Here is a 16,761-nt window from a genome sequence, read left to right as displayed (position 1 = left end):
AGTTGTCACTGTCCAAATATTTATGGACTTAACTGTATGTTGTAGCAGGTTGGGGGGCCTGTCGCCAAAAAGGGCTTGTATGCAGGCAGGGTCTGGTCTTGAAACACATAGTAGGGAGGCAGGCAGAGGGTACAAAAACAGGCTTACTGTGGTTTTATTGTTGTCCTTAATAGCAGCACCGTGTGAAAACAAAAACAAAAGCCTAGCTTTGTTCGAGCACTAACTAAACATAAATGGTCCCTAACTACAAACAAAACACTAATAATAATAACAGTAAATGCCCGGGTTGGCAGAGCCAAACACTGGGCAGAAAGAAGTTAAAAAAAGGGGTGAGGCAGGTTAAGTTTGTTACCTGTGGGAGGTTGTCAGACAGTCTAGACAGTCCGGGGTTGTTGTTGTTGTTCTTCTTCTTCTTCTTCTTCTTCTTCTTCTTCTTCTTCTTCTTCTTCTTCTTCTTCTTCTTCTTCTTCTTCTTCTTCTTCTTCTTCTTCTTCTTCTTCTTCTTCTTCTTCTTCTTCTTCTTCTTCTTCTTCTTCTTCTTCTTCTTCTTCTTCTTCTTCTTCTTCTTCTTCTTCTTCTTCTTCTTCTTCTTCTTCTTCTTCTTCTTCTTCTTCTTCTTCTTCTTCTTCTTCTTCTTCTTCTTCTTCTTCTTCTTCTTCTTCTTCTTCTTCTTCTTCTTCTTCTTCTTCTTCTTCTTCTTCTTCTTCTTCTTCTTCTTCTTCTTCTTCTTCTTCTTCTTCTTCTTCTTCTTCTTCTTCTTCTTCTTCTTCTTCTTCTTCTTCTTCTTCTTCTTCTTCTTCTTCTTCTTCTTCTTCTTCTTCTTCTTCTTCTTCTTCTTCTTCTTCTTCTTCTTCTTCTTCTTCTTCTTCTTCTTCTTCTTCTTCTTCTTCTTCTTCTTCTTCTTCTTCTTCTTCTTCTTCTTCTTCTTCTTCTTCTTCTTCTTCTTCTTCTTCTGCCAAGAATGCACACACTGGTCTGTTTCCTGCTTCCTTTTATAGAGGAAGTGGTGGGCAGGGATCTGGCCATCAGAAGGTTTTGTTGTCTCCTCCACTGAAAGATCCGCCCTGACCCCAGCCTTGCCCCTCACACTGTCACAATATATTTTCTGAACCCATATGAATTTATTTTGTGAGTGACTGTGACTCAAGCTAAGTATGTTCTTCTTCCAAAGTATGTTGATATTGTTGACCATGTGACTAGACCAGGATCTCTGAGATCCATGTTGTTGAACTTCTGTTCTGTTTAAAAGATCTGATGTTTTGTTTTTTTCTTATTATTTCTAGGTATTCATACTACCACTTAATGATTCTGGTTTCCTTATATTGTTACCTTCTTCTTGTTTCCTCACATACGAAGGTAAGGAATGAGTTTCTCAAAAGATCACAGCTTTTGGTCTATAAAGATTTTACTTTCTTAATTCTTTGAGTTTCTGTCAAGTTCTCCCCAACCTCTCGTTTTCAATATGGGAAGGAGACAAGTGTTTTTTTGTTTGTGTTTTTCAAATAGTCTTAAATAAATCACCCTCAGGTGGATTTTCATTACTTCTATGCTGTGCACTGTGGATACTAGAACTGAAAAGCATCGTGGAGTGTAATGTGTGTATATTGTGTTTTGCGGTGATGCTTTGATTTTGTTGAAAGGGAGAGGGGGCTCTTAAGTATTTTTTGATTGGCAAACAACATGATTCTCATTTTTAGAAAGCGCATCGGAAAAGGAGGACACGTTAAAGGCTCTGTTCATATTCCCTCACTCGACAGCAGTGCAGAAAGGTAATGTGAATTTTGAAAGGTGCTCTTTTAAACATGCCTGCATTGTCGTCTGAGTCAACCTTAAGTTACACCTCACCAAGGGTATGCATACATTTAAACTTAAAAGTTTATTTTTGTGAGAAGAAATGTTTTGTTTTCATTGTCGAAGACTGTAAGAGTATGTACATAATAAAGAAAAAACCCACAAAATATCTTTAATAGCAGACTGTGCTATTGTAGAAGTGTAGTATGAAAAAATAGTTACGCTAATGCTATTTTGGTTTACTGACACAGCCTTAATGTTAATGGAATAGAATGTATTCAAGACTCGTAAGTTCTGGTTTGATGTGAAGTTTAAATACTGGTATTGCAGCTGCTTTATCATTTTTATTTTTATGTTTATTTTAGATACAAAGTGTCAGAAGTCCGAATTGCCGATTTCCTCTGAAGTAATGCAAGTCCTGCCTGGACTGAACTATGCAGTGATGGTAGCTGAAAAATTCCAGTCAGATCACAAAGGGTCACCTTCTAGCTTGGTGGAGCAGCACTTGCATAACTATGTTACATTGACCCAGCCAGGCATCAGTGACAGTCCATTGAAAGAAGCCATTGTCTTAACTGAGCAGTACGACGTGTCCAGAGTTTATAAACACCTGTACACAACTGCAAAATGTCCCAAAACGACCATTTCCCAATTAGAGTCCTATTTGAGCAAGCCAGATACGTATATCCTACCGGTATCAAAAGCTGTCGAGCTGCTGGCTGTGAACCAGGATGATTCTGTGGCAGAGGATGCAGAAGATGACTGCGAGAACGTGTACTACACTCTCTCGTCTCCAGAGACTTTGCACCCCGAGTTCTGGAGTGATGGCGACTCGATTGGGGAAACAAGAAGCATGGAGTTCAAGGAAGGAGTTCCCACAGAACCTACCGCTTCCGCAGATGTAGTGGAATACAAGACGAAAAAGCAGGAAGCCATGGAGAGGTTTACCGAGGGTGTGGTTGCGCTGGAGAGCAACGGGAAGAAGAGCAACATGGTCAGTTTTGCCTCTCAGACTAATCAGACATTAAATACTCCAACTAAACCTATATCGGGCGACATGCCTACAGACTGTGTCATGGATGTCCCAGGGAAGAGAGAGGATTTAGCCAATGCCAATGAGCAGGTTAATGTGACTGAGGGAAAGACACCCACCATGCCAACCCCAGGTGTCAAAGTGGTGGGGAATTGCAGTGACGCACATGATCAGAGAGACGACCTCCTATTGAGAGATAGATTTCTCGTGCCTGATACTCAAAGAGGGAACAGCCCAACCCCAACACCTTCCTCTGAGAGAATCACCAGAAGCAGCAGCAAAAGGACCTTGAATACTGCTGATCAATCGATCATTGAAAACGATCCCAAGGAGAATGCTGCTGATTGTGAGCCACATACACCCAAAAGAAAAATTAAATGTGACAATAGCTATGGATTGAAAAACATCATCACTGACTGTGGCAAGATTTTCATTCCTCATGGCTCAAGCTTCTTGATGGGAGACTTGAAATCCCTAATGCAAGCGAGCAAACCCTCAGTGGAGGTGAGCACTGGATGCAGCGAAGAAGAAATGGTTACTTGTGTAGCAGATTCTACTCAACTTACAGGGATGGCTTCAGCAGACTCTGGGAAAATAGGATATGCAGGAGGTTCAAGTGAGCCTGGTGAGAATAAAGTAAGTGAGGTTAAAGGGGACTCATTGATTGAGTGCATCAAAGACAAGGAGGTGGTGGAAGCTCTGAAGACTAACAGCAAAGCTAATGCATGTGCAGGCAAGGGAAAGAGGAAAAAACCTTTGTCCCCATTGAGTCAGAAGGCCAGCACAGTGGATCCCAAAGAGACAACCGTTGTTGGTAAACCAGGCCCTCAGAAAAAGAAACGTAAGCGCAATATTAACGTGGAAGAGGAGTTGGAGAACGTGAGCTTGAACAACGGAAACCCTGTTGCTTCGACTGACACGAACGTGCGACACAGTGATTCAAGGGTAGCTGAGCAAACCTCCAAACTGGAAGAATGTGCTAAGCCAAAAATACGTCAAAGAAAAAAGACTGCTAAGGCACTGGATCTCTCCAAGCTTGTGGTCACAACGGAAGATGCGTTACAGACGCCTAAAAGCATGACACCGCAGAGTATCCAAGAAGTCAAACAACAGAAGATTGTGAAACCGTTTAAGAAACGAATGAAGAACAGGATACCTGAGTGTATGAAAGAGAATGGTAAGAGGTGGTTTTATTGAAGTTGATGTGGAATGTGGAATTATTTGTTTTGTGTGATCTAGAATCTTCACAGAGTTCTTATAATTAAAATGATGCATGACACACAGATAATTAGATGATTACGTGTGTGGTGTCTGACCTGTGACAGAGACATAACTGCATTGGATATTAAAGGTGAAGGAAAAGATTACAGAGCTGGTGTCTTAAAATTTATATCCTTGCTTACTTTTGATTATCTGTTAATCTCTGTGTCTGCAATTGCTATGTTCTTAAAAAAACTGTACATTGCTGTGTACTTAAATTTTGCTTCAATTGCTCACTTCACCTTTCAAATTCTATACAAACACTTTATCTAGAATATTTGCGTAATTTTGTGTGGTCTACTGATCCCTTTTTACATTATATAGTTCCATGTTTTTGGATTACCCATGTGAACATTTGTTACATTACTTGCTTAAAAAGATAGATGCATAGTAATGTATAATGTCCAAACTTATCTGGATAGTATTTTATCCTTGTAAAATCCAAAAGATATTTGCTATCAAGTTGAATTACACACCATCCCCACAAATACATGTATTTGTTTTCCTAGTCTTTTCCTAGCCTTCTTTTCCAGCACAGTCTTGCTTACCTGTGTTTGTGTTATCACTCCAACTTAATAAATACAAAATAAAAAAGCACTAAACTAACAATTCACGTACTAATGATACTGCATTATACTGCTTTATCTTTTGTTTTCATGCTATTTTTGTTATTTCTTTTTCTTTTCTTTTGTTACAGGGTGCTTGAATTTTGACACACCAGCTTCATTTGACACTGAAAATATAGCAAAAACTCAGTCAAAGGAACTCAAAGCTTCTGCTTGTAGGGATCTGGTGCAAAGGGAGAATACGAGCCATGATATGGGAAGTGCAAGTATTTGCGAGTCCTCGGACGCACTGACCTTACTGGCCGACTTAGCCCTTAGCTCGAACGATAACCTTTCGGTTCAAGTGGGACAGTCTCAGAGTGTAGTGCCAGAGTCTGAAACAGAATCTGGGCAGACACACGGGGATGAGAATGGAACTGTCCTTCAATCTGTGCTACGAAATCCCACAGGGTATAAACTCCCCCAATCACCACATCCTGAGGGACTTAGAGTGACTGGAGAACTGATTCTTGGTGTTATTTCTAAAGAGCATTCTTACTCATTGCCCCCATCATATCTGCTGTTGGGTTTGGCAGGTGCGCCTCCTTTGGTTTCCACAGATCGGACCGAGTCAACTCGAAGCCACACCCCCAAGGAGGATGATGGTGTTTTAGGCAGAAGAGCTTTTCAGTTCAGATACAAGGAGGCACACTGTCAGGAAAAAAACGGGCAAGTCGCAAGCGTTTCAGATACCCCCCAGGGATTTCTAGGTGGCCCCAGTGCATGCCACCCCCGTCTCCTGACTGAAGAGAACGGAGTACTCCAGGTGACAAGGGTGTGGAAAGAGAAATATGAGTTCAATTTGGACAGCAAATACACCAACGATCCGCTGGATAAAACCATTTCGCGGGCGCTTCATGGGTACGTACTGCCATCCAGCCATGATCATATCATAGGTTGAAAGGGTTTATCCTGCATATCTCAAATCAAAAACATAAACACTCCTTGTGTCATTGTAGGGCTGTGCTGGTAAATGGTATAACACATTTAAAAACAATTTGTCAATGCCAGTGATAAAAAAAAAAATATTTTTTTACAATATAAAGCTGTGCTTAATAACCTGCAGCTGTGTTAGAAATAAAACCATTTGTGGTGTGAAACATTGGAATAGGTGTCTTGTCAGGTTGTTCACAGCTGTAGCCTCAACACATTTCCATAACAACTGTCTTTGAGCGCCTGCAGTAACTCTGGCACTACAATCGTGGTGAGCAAAAGTCTCTTTATCTACAGGAGCACAAGACATCTGTCAGTCATTCTTTAGGGAGCCGTTAAGTGTCGGCTGTTTGTACAGTTATCAAACAGAGTTTTCTTTTAATACATTTTCCAATGATTCTCTTATGTTGCAATTTTTTTAAACAATTGCAAAAAATAACTACTTGGGGCTACTTCTTATTCAATACTCTAAAACATATATAAACCATATATAGGTGCAGCCTTTTCTGTCAGATGAACTAATTGAGATGCGTAATTGCAGTAATTCTATGAGCAAGTGCTGCGAGAATAAAGTGCCATTTGAAGTGTGACTGCTTATATCCCATTATATGGGAAAATACATTTGGGCATTTATTTTCCTGTTATAGTCCTCTTATTTTTATAATTGTAGGCTATTTTAGTTTAGTATTTAGTATTGTTATGATAGGACAGGACGTCTTTTACGCTTTGATGTGACCGGGTATTAGGCTCCCATTTAAGAACTCCGATGAGATCATATTTATTTCGTCAAGATTTAACAATGTTGGTATTTGTTGCACAGAACCTCCACGCACAACATAACAGAAAATACATGTTTGTAAAACATTGTAGCTGAGTCATTTATACATAATTTGCACATTCATTTATTTGAATCTAAAAAGTGTTATTTGCTCCTTTTCAAGTTGGGATTTGAAGTCAGCAACTTTATAACACTTAAAAAAAAAATTTGCAATTGCACATCAATCTTTTAATTTGTATTTTGTTTGTGTTTATTTGTTAATATTGTAATGTATTGTGGGGTTCTGGCGATGGCAGGATTCAAACCCTGGTATCCTGTGCCACAGTGCAGCAACTGTACGGCACCACTAAAAGACCCAGGTCTCTTAGCAGGATGGCTACAATATTATTTGTATTTGGTATTTATGTAGTTCTGCTGTTTGACTGAACAACAAAACAGCATTGGAAAGTTAATTTGAAGATTCTTCCTACTTAAAGAACTTAACTTTAAGCATGTATCTCAGTAGAGTCTTAAAAAATATCAATTAATTTGGATCTTCCATTTCTTGTACTACCTTAAACATAAATTCATGATGAAAATTGTTGAGACTTTTTCCTGTCAATCTGTGGCACACTTGTTGAAGTTTTTTTTTTTCTCTCTCTCTCTCCCCCCCCCACATATTCCCATTAGTCCTTGGGATTTCAGCATTGAGGAAACTCTTGAGCAAGTGCATCTCATCCTTCACATGTGGATAGGTCTGTTTTACAGCAGGTCCACAATGCGGTTCTTTCAGACTGACCTTGACGTTCCTGAAAGCAGCGAACAACCCAGCAGCGCCCCTAAGTCTTCATTGGACAGGGATCCCTCGCAGAACATCCTGCCTGCCAGCTGTGGCCAAGAACAGATCACTTTCCAGATACCGCCGTCTGTCATTCAAACCGTTTCACACCAACCGCAAACGGAACTGTTAGATGTTACGGAAAAAAGCAAGAAAGCATTAAATTGCCCTCTAGCCAGGGACGGTGCAATCAACCTCTCGGAATCACTCTCCGAAGCTTTGGATCTTAGCATCGCGAAATGCACAAGAGAGCTCCTGCCGTGTGTTCCCAATGACCCCGAGCAACCTGTAGCTCCAGAAAGGAGCGGTAAGGCACAGAGCAGATTTAAAGATGTAATAAACGATTCACAGCTATCCCAAATAAGCATTATGGGAACAGATAACCACTTCGTAGACAAGGTAAGAACTTTTTTTATGCTTTTTGCTATTAAATAAATGATAATGTAAAAATAGCAGTAGATGAGATACAGATGGTTATATTAAATGATTATTAATATTGCTCTGTTTCTAAAGAGATTCTGTTAATCTGTTGCAAAAGATGCAATGGAGAAGGAAAAAAAAAATAGGATAAACAACTTTGCTTATATCCTACACTAATGTTAGTCCAAAGTTATTGCTCTCTCCATTTTTGGAATATATTTAACAGCTTTCAATTTTAGTTGTCATTATTAAAAAAAAAAATTTTTTTAATTCATCACATTTAATATCACAGGCCAAATAGTAAAATATGTATTCACTGAACATATATAGATCCCAAAAAGTGACTATGTATTTATTTTAATCCCCTAGGATTGCAGGGCTATTGTGGATATGATGTCTGATGATGCATATGGAGCGAATGGTGACAACAACCCAGATACGAGCACACTGCTTGAAATGGACACTACATATGATGAGTTATGCAATAGGATAGCAGCTCTGAGCATTGCTAAAGGGAAACGCGTTAATGGAATACACAGGGTGTTTTTTGCTGAGAAGACTACAACTGAACTGACAACTGCTCATATACATAACCCTCAAACCGAGACCAGAGACATAATTCAAAAAACAAAGACCATGTATGTGCAGCCTGCGAAACTGACTTTTATCGCTCTCAGCTCAGCAGACGCCTCACCTCACAATCAAAGAGATGCATGGCCAGAAACCAAGAAGCCCTCAGATGCACCTGAAAGCTCGTCCGCAGAAGAAGATGAGTTTATCAGGGAGGCATCTGAGGCGATGGAATCAACGGACAATGACCGCACCACAGAGGATCGGCTGTGCGGGGAACACGAAGGAGAGGTCACCGTCAAACAGCCAGAGGTGGGTCTATTACAGCGTGGGAACAACGAGGAGAGAAATGAAACATGTAGGTCACCAGAGAAACGCACAGAAGATGCTGCTGAAGTGACATCTACTGAAACAGATCTGTTAACGGACCAGACTGACCATTATGAAGACGACGAGGAAGCTGCGGAAAAGGAGAGAGTCCCACTCGACCTTTCCTATGACGCAAATGTTTATGCCAGAGTTCAGAAAACTGCAGACATCAGAGACCTTGACTGTGTAGGTCAGGCTCATGAAACTGAAACACCTATGACTTTTGCTGACATAGAAGGAGGAGATCAAGAATCTGCCAGGGGGCAGGAGGAACACACTGGGGCAGACTGCTCACATTTCCCTTCCACTGTCACATTGTACGACTGCTGGGGAAAGCAAAAATTCTGTGCGAACTATCCAGTCGTTAAGCCAATCCCGATCGTGCCTTCGAGGACAATTCGGAACACAACGAGGGAAGATTGTTGCATCCAGAGCTTCTGGGAAAAGTGGAAGGAGCTGCATGTCACAAAGCCTGACTTAACGCAGGCTTCTTTGGATATGGAGTATTTGATATTTTCTGAAAAGATGAAGCACATTCTTAAAAAGAACAAGGGCTTTCGCAGATCTTCACAGAAGTCATGGAGCAGCTCATCCTCAGAGAACGCATCTGGCATCAGCCCGATCATGGTCAGATTTTCCAGTTTAGAGGATGTTCCCGATAATGCCTGTAACACCGTCCTTCCTCTGGTCTGCCAAAAGGTTAAAGTGGACATGCTCCAAGGAGAAAATGTAGAAGAAGCTGAGAGCACACGCAAGATTTCTTTGTCTAGTCAGCAGCCTCTCCGTCTTACGAAATTGTCTTACGTCAATGGTATTGAAGGACAGCATACAGACATTTCTGACATTGCATCTAAATGTGCTAAATCTTACGCATCCATCATAGATGGTGTTTGCTCTGGTGCTGACATTCTCAAACAAAGCATGGCCGAAAGGCAGAAGAGGGATATGGACTTACTGCACAACACATCCAAGACAATTGACTTTTTTCATAATCTTAAACATGATATGTACGACTATCTGCAAAATAATCTGAACTCTGTAGTTAGACAGTCTTTTAAGACAAAGTTCTGCTTCTACATCATCGAAACACAAGTGGATGCTTTCTTCAAAAACACCAAGGTAAACAAACTCAAAATAAGAATATGTAATAAGAGATTATGAGAGCAGAGAGCATCCTAACTCTTTTTCTCATACAAACTGAACTAAATCCTGTAAAAGAAAAAAGCACAATCAAGGTGCAATTTCCAATATTAAAGTGAACTGGCTTCAGTTAGTGTACTGTAAAGGTTATCAGTTTGCTATATGCTGCTTTTTTGTGATGTTTTTATACTATTGATTCTGATTCTGTTTGTTGCTTTAGAACAAGGGTGTCCAAATCGGGTTTTTGAGGAACACATTGTCCTCTGGTTTTAGTTCCAGCTGAGGTCTATAACGCCACATTGTATGAAATGGGTGTTCATTTGGATCAGATGAAAACTTTTGGTCTTTCCCAGGATAATCATTAGCAAGAAGTACCCAGAAACTCTGCAACTCAGTAGCAATTTACAGAAAGAATCATGGCTTCAGAAAACCCGCCCACAGTAAGGATCTCTCTGGGTCCTGCCTGGATGTCATAGTCTTATTGTCATTGTCATTTGTATAGTTTACCTGTTCATATTAAACATGGGGTTGCAAAGGCAATGTCAAGTGTCATTATTTTTAGATGCTATTGTGAAATATATATATTTTTTTAAATCTTCTTGAGTTTCCCCTATCAGTTAACAACTGTGTGTTGTCTTGGTAATGCAGGAGATGCTAAAGGCGGAAGGCCATGTGGAAGTCCAGCCAGCCCAATTCGATCAGCTGGATCAGTGTCCTTCATCCCCCCTGCTGATTATCATCAGGAATAAGGACATCTTGGCGCACGTGTGCAAAGTAAGAGCACAAGGATCTGATGTTTCTATATAACGTGAATTGTATTTATTAGGTATAAACTGTGAGTAACACCGTGACACCACCTTTGCATCTGGGCTTAACAGTTAACACTGAAGGGCATTTTGGGTAGGAAAATAAATTGGCGTTTATAAGAGCAATCCTGTGACTTCTTGTGTTAAAAAGAGTGAATGGTAAGAAATCTATATTTTCATTACTCACCCCACAGGTGTTTTATTGTCCATATTTTCTTGGCTACCCGTGAGATTTTTGTTTTTGTGCTCAGAAGTTGCCTCCTACCCTTTTCTGTCAACCCTATCAGACAGTATTGGAAACCTTTTTAAAAGTGTGTAACAGATGGTACATGTTTTCTATAACTTGCTCCTTCAAGTATGTCTCGAAAGACCAGAGTTCAATGTGTTTTGGACAAATAGATTATAGTTAAAAATGAGAATAATGGTGATCGTAATTTGATCATCGGTGCTGCAGGAAGATCCACTTCCTGGACTCAATCAAGTGTGTCACACATCCTGGCATTAACAGATCAACAGGGTCAACCATTCAGATGCAGCAGCAGAGTGACAAAACTGTAAAGGCAAGCAGGCGGGCTGCAATTAATTCCGGCTTTTGTCAGTTATTTTTGCTGGCAGACGGCCCTGCTCGAAAGCTGGCATAGTTTGTAGCCTTTAGGACGGTGTCTGCCCTGTCCATGGCTGTGTTACGATCCAGAGAGTTGGACGATTAATGCATTTTTCCTCCTGCTGACTCAGATTCCTCACTTGCTGGAGCTGAAGAAGATGCCAAATGTCCTGTTTGCAGGAGTGGACTGCCCTGACGACGTTGTGAACTTCACCTACCAGGAGCTCTTCACTAGAGGGGGGTTCGTGGTCTGTGATGGTGCAGTGCTGGAGACACTGACTCTAGGTAAGAGAGAGTAGGTGGGGGGTATACAGGGAATGTGGTGACATTGATTCCTTGATTCCTCACTATACCCAATGGCTTTATATGAGAATTCGATTTTTAAGATTGCATGTCATACAGTAGGCACTTAACTGGACTTTTTATTTTTTGGGTGGGGAAGTGATTAAATTGATTGATTTTTGTTAGTTTTTTTCCTTAAGCCAGGTTATGGTACTGTGCAGTAATTAATCTTCCCATCATGCACTGCACTCTCTTTGTGTATCATTTCCACCCAGCCTTTGTGCCAGAATTGTGGGGGCCTGGGAAGTGCCCTCAAATGACTGGTCTGGAAAAGTATATTGACTTGCAATGGAACATCAAACTTAACACTATAAACCAGAGCTTCTTTTTGGTAAACCCTTCAGATAATGTCAAGAAGCTGGTGAATTTCCTGGAGGAGCTGAGCCAAAATGGCAAGTGGAAATGGTTCCTGCACTACAAAGACAGCAGACGTCTCAAAGAGAATGGAAGGTAATATCATTTTTAATATTCAGCTGTTTTTCTACGTGCTTGGCAATTACAGGTCCATAGGTTTTTATAGCACATAACTGCCCTGAAAAAAAAAACAATAAAAAAAAACTTTGAAGGGTTGGTGGCTATGCCTGTTTTTAAGTCTCATCTGCCTCTCAGCTCTGTGTATTGCTTAGTGTAGGCCAGGTTCAGTACAATTTTGTAGCTGATTTTGAAAAGTATTTCTATCCAAGGCCATGTAAAGTACAGGTGACAAAGGAGAAGTCTGTGATCAAGTTTGGGGTAGCTCAATGACGTCATGTAGTTTAAAATACGTAATATGTACAAATTCACACCCTTAATTTGTAATGGTTATTGCATGTTTTAGTTTTAATGATGTATTATGCTTATTTATCAAGTATGTTTTTAAGAAATCAGTGAACTCGGATTCAGCTAAGAGAAATGTGTAAAGACTCCAGATCATTTAATCTGAAGTAAAAATTTGTACAAAAAGTTTGAATTGTATCCATTGAATTCTAGTTTACAGCAGGGATCTTCAACCCTGATCCCCAGTCCAGCTGCTTTTTCAAGTCACCCTGAAGTTGTGCATTTATAAACCCTTAGATCATCTTCACCTGCTCAGTGTAGAGTTTATTTTTTTGGCAAAATCTGAAATATTGAGAAAAAAAGTCATTCGTCTTGCTTAATTGGTCAATAACTAAACCCACGTCCCCAGCCACTGGAAGCTGCTGATTCAGTCCAGGGAAGCACGTCACCCGGATTGGAGCTCTCTGGGACGAGCCTCTTGGAGACCACTGGTTTACACATAAATACACAAAACTGCTTCCTGTTTCCCATAGAACGAATATCGATGCCCATTCCAAGAAACACCTGATTGACTGCTGTCACGAGGCGGGCATCGTGGAGGTCCTGCCGTACCACGAGTGCGACTGTCTCTCCCAGGAGCGGCCCGACTACTTCAGCTGCCTGCTGCGCCTGCAGGTCCAGCACGTCACGGCTAGGTTTGCCGTCTTCATCACGGGTGAGTCCATCTTCCCGGTTGCCAGGTCATCACGAAGTGGTGCGGTGTTTTCTGTGGTTTCCTGTCTCACTGCAGCAAATAAACCAATGTGTCTTTTTAGTGTTACTTTTGAAATGTTTGTTATCCCCTCTGTAGTTCAGTGGCCTGTATTTCCCCACATTTCTTGCTTGGTAATTGGAATGTCTTGACAGTAGTTTTAATTTTAATCAATGTAATCATAACATGTTTTTTCATTCTCTTGAAATCATAGATGAACCAGAAAACGACTTTGGAAACAACGGAGTTTTAGCAATGAACATGAACATGTTTTTTTATGTATTTCAAAGAGTGACAACATAACATGTTTTGTAAATAGTCACATTTTGTATGGCAAGTAGCACAAGACACATTGTGTATATAGTAACTGTTTTGTACTCCTCTGCTTTCAAGGAAGATGTTTGTATGTCATATATTTGAACCACCCCCTCTTCCACCTTAATATTTCCTTGTTACCCTGGTGGTGTTTCTGAGCATTGTAAGTACTCAAAGTGAAGTACAAGTCACAACATTGTAACTTGGGAGCAGTCCAGTCCTGTGGCCTGAGAGCAGTCCAGCTTTCCAGTCTAGTTGTGTTTTGAGAATCTACATTAAACATAATTAATACTGTGCTCTGATTATTACTGCCTAAGCCCCTCATTCCATATTTAAGGTATTCCATACATTTAGATGCATTATTTCTGTTGGCTTGGAGCACCATATATCTTCCAACATGGAGACCTCTTCTTACAAGTTGTCTTTTAAGTTGTCTGTGTGGGTTCCAGAGGTCAGGGTCTTGTTTGGGACATGTGACAAGACGTGCTTATACACATACAGTAGTGTTCAGATTTGTTAGAACACCCCATTGCTTCGGTAATGATCAAACCATGGTACCTGTAAAAATCCTAAGAACGCCTGCAAAAAGGGGGAACTTACTTTCTGATGCTTATTTTAACTTTTTAATATATCTTTCATGCAGTGAATGTAAATCGGTGAAAGAAAGCAAACCTATACCTATACAACTGTAGCATCTTCATAAAACACTTCGAAATCGGAGATGAGTAGGAGAATAGTACGGTCCAGTGTTTTAGCCCATGTTTTCCCATCTTGGAACATCTGATTGGAGAACGATTACAATATGATGATGATCTTCTCTCATATTAACAATGAGTTCCTGTGAATATTTGTGTTTGTTTATTCTTCTAGTGTGAAGCAACAAAGTCTTGGTGGTGTTCTAATAAATGTGACCAATGCTATGTATGCTAAAGTGTTTGAAGAAAGGGGATTTACAAAAAATTCAAATCCAAAAATTCACCCAACTCTAACAGCCATTATTATGCATTCCTTTACTATTAGATGTCATAATTCCTAAGTGCCTAGAAATTCCAGTGTATTGGAATAAGAGTCACATCATGAACAATGCTTCAACTTGCACAGCCACAATTTTAATATCAGACTTTATATATGTCACAGCAAAAAGTTACAGGAATTACAGATTCAGTGCTGGACTGCTGAGAATGCAGATTCTGTCCAACTTTTAAGGTTTTGGTTCGCCAATCATCTTCATTATCTTATGTCAGAAAGGGATAAAACTGCCTTCTGAAATGTCTTTGTAATCAGTTCAGACCTTTTATCTACTTTAACAGGGCTGTACTGCCTAGGATGTCCCATGATATCAGTTAAGCTTATTTGTATTTATTTATTTATTGGTTTACAATTGCTGACTAAAATCGTCAACAGGGTAACAGGGCTTCGGGGAATGAAAGAGATTTACATTTACGTATTGGCAAGTGATTTTGGTGAAATCCTCGTTGCTAATAAGAGATTGACAAAGGCCTACTTTGTAAACTATTCAGTACAATGTACTCTATTCAAAGTGTCATATTTTGTTCATTGTTTTTGATATTGTAGTGCTCTTTAGCTGGAACTGTTCTTTCAGATGCACCATTTACACCTTCATCTTGTTCATTTACCACAAGTGTCAGTCGACATTTCAGTTTAGTGCATTCTAGCCACTTCAGCTGCCATTTAATTTGTGGGTAGAAATGGCAGAAAAAACAAGGTTTCATGAGTTCTTACATGCATGATCAGTTTACTTGATCTCTACTCCATCTTATTTCAATGGGCCTTCGCCGAAATGTCTCGTTCAGATTGAAGGTCTGGGGAAAGATGCATCTGAGGGCAGTTCTTTATTCTAGATGTGGAGAATGTGAGTTCTTGAACTGCTTGAGACAAGTGTTCCATTAGTCCTCTGTGAGCGTGACACGGGCTGCGCTGATCAACACTTCACATTCAAGAACTGCAGCGAGACTTTGTAAAGTAGGCCAGCACTAAAGAAAGTTTTATTATTATTATTGTTGTTTTTACATCTGAACGGTATCTGTTTCAGAACTGGACAAATATCCAAGCATATACAGAGGCCAATCAAACCACAAACTCTCCACAGTCCATTTCTTTGTCAACTGAAATCGATTAATTTAATTCTAGTTTCATGCAGCTCACATTCAGAATCTGTTAGCTTGAACACTACGTTATCTGCATTAAAAATATATATGTAAAAAATTAAACTTGATGTTTGTTTTTCTGTTAAGTGTAATCCTGTTGGGGTGTAATACCAAGTTAATGTTTGTGACTGCAGCAGAGAAATATTTAACTTTTTTTAATGATTGCTTTTAATAACCTTTAAAATTTCTCCATTGTGAGAATTTCAAATAATAAAAAAATGGGAACATACCTCAGTTGTAAATATGTAATTGTGTTACTTAATATTGTACATTTGGGTATAAAATTCCATAAGCTTCCTTTACATTTGTTGTATCCTGGAGTGTAGCTTGATGTAGGATAGGTTTGTCTTTTTATTAATAAATGCATTGGTTTCCAAATTGCCATAATGTCTTTGCAAGTTTTTAACTGTGTTCTATTTAAAATAATGTAGAATGTTCTCCAAACATCAAGTTCCAACACAGAAGCTCTTCAAAGCTCATTCTTCTTTGACATTGTAAATATTTTAAAATGTGATTCTCAATTGTAATCTCAATTCTACATTTTGAGGACCACCAAGTACTGGTTACACTTTAACACTGATGTACAGTTTACAATGCATGGAAGTCGTTTTTCAACTCTGCCCAACAATGCATGTTGATGTCATATGGGAAAATGAACTTGTCAAGTGTAGTTCTGAAGTCAAAGACACAAAACAATGTCCTCTAAATAGTACATTTAATACTTGACTACTGTCAATCTGGTGTGGGGGCGTAGGGGTGTGCAAAAGATGCAGCACGGTTTTGAAATGGCAAGAGGCAAAAAACTTTTAATAGGCACATTCTGAAAATGCTAACCATGCATCTGCAACACTTTGAATCCACAAATTGCCAGTTTAAAAAGTTCCAATACAGCATAACTGCAATAACCGTTGCTTAGACTCCTGGGGATGCCATTTAAGACTTCACTTCATTGTATTTTTTACCCAGTGCCCCTCTCACTACTTTTGCTTACCTCAACTGCAGCTTCCTCTTTTTGGGGGAAGTCAAAAAATGCTTGTTTCCATTTTTATGAATGCCTTTTTATATGCCCAGTGTATATTTGCATAAATCACGACTCCTCACAAGCAAGGTCTTATGCAGTAAATGAAAAGTGTAACGTTTATATGAAAATATAAAAGTAATCTGCATAAAGTCCTCCTGGATGTTTTTAAATTGAAGGTGTATAGCACTAAACTGAATTATACATTAAATACATAAGACTAAACAGTAGGATTCTCCATTTGCAATATTATGGTTTCTGTGACTTTTGCATATACACATATCC

At 39.6% G+C, this 16,761-nt stretch overlaps 1 protein-coding gene across 2 annotated transcripts in view; it reads left to right on the top strand.

The window, feature by feature from the left end:
• The window catches only part of tasor2 (transcription activation suppressor family member 2), a 34,889-nt gene extending 19,050 nt beyond the window's left edge, over nucleotides 1–15,839 (top strand). The window contains exons 12-22 of one of the 2 annotated variants that reach the window (XM_066705118.1): nucleotides 1,284–1,356; nucleotides 1,698–1,769; nucleotides 2,157–4,001; nucleotides 4,782–5,550; nucleotides 7,070–7,616; nucleotides 8,007–9,695; nucleotides 10,365–10,490; nucleotides 11,258–11,411; nucleotides 11,813–11,918; nucleotides 12,758–12,939; nucleotides 13,190–15,839. In XM_066705118.1, the coding sequence (XP_066561215.1) occupies nucleotides 1,284–1,356; nucleotides 1,698–1,769; nucleotides 2,157–4,001; nucleotides 4,782–5,550; nucleotides 7,070–7,616; nucleotides 8,007–9,695; nucleotides 10,365–10,490; nucleotides 11,258–11,411; nucleotides 11,813–11,918; nucleotides 12,758–12,939; nucleotides 13,190–13,278 (5,652 nt within the window). In that variant the 3' untranslated portion in view covers nucleotides 13,279–15,839. The remainder of the gene's footprint in view (nucleotides 1–1,283; nucleotides 1,357–1,697; nucleotides 1,770–2,156; nucleotides 4,002–4,781; nucleotides 5,551–7,069; nucleotides 7,617–8,006; nucleotides 9,696–10,364; nucleotides 10,491–11,257; nucleotides 11,412–11,812; nucleotides 11,919–12,757; nucleotides 12,940–13,189) is intronic. The other variant, XM_066705119.1, reaches the window with a different exon arrangement.
• Nucleotides 15,840–16,761: the final 922 nt, after the last annotated feature.

Source organism: Amia ocellicauda, chromosome 5 (genome assembly GCF_036373705.1).
Source record: "Amia ocellicauda isolate fAmiCal2 chromosome 5, fAmiCal2.hap1, whole genome shotgun sequence".
Lineage (NCBI taxonomy): Eukaryota > Metazoa > Chordata > Actinopteri > Amiiformes > Amiidae > Amia > Amia ocellicauda.
This window is presented reverse-complemented; position numbering and strand designations above follow the sequence as displayed.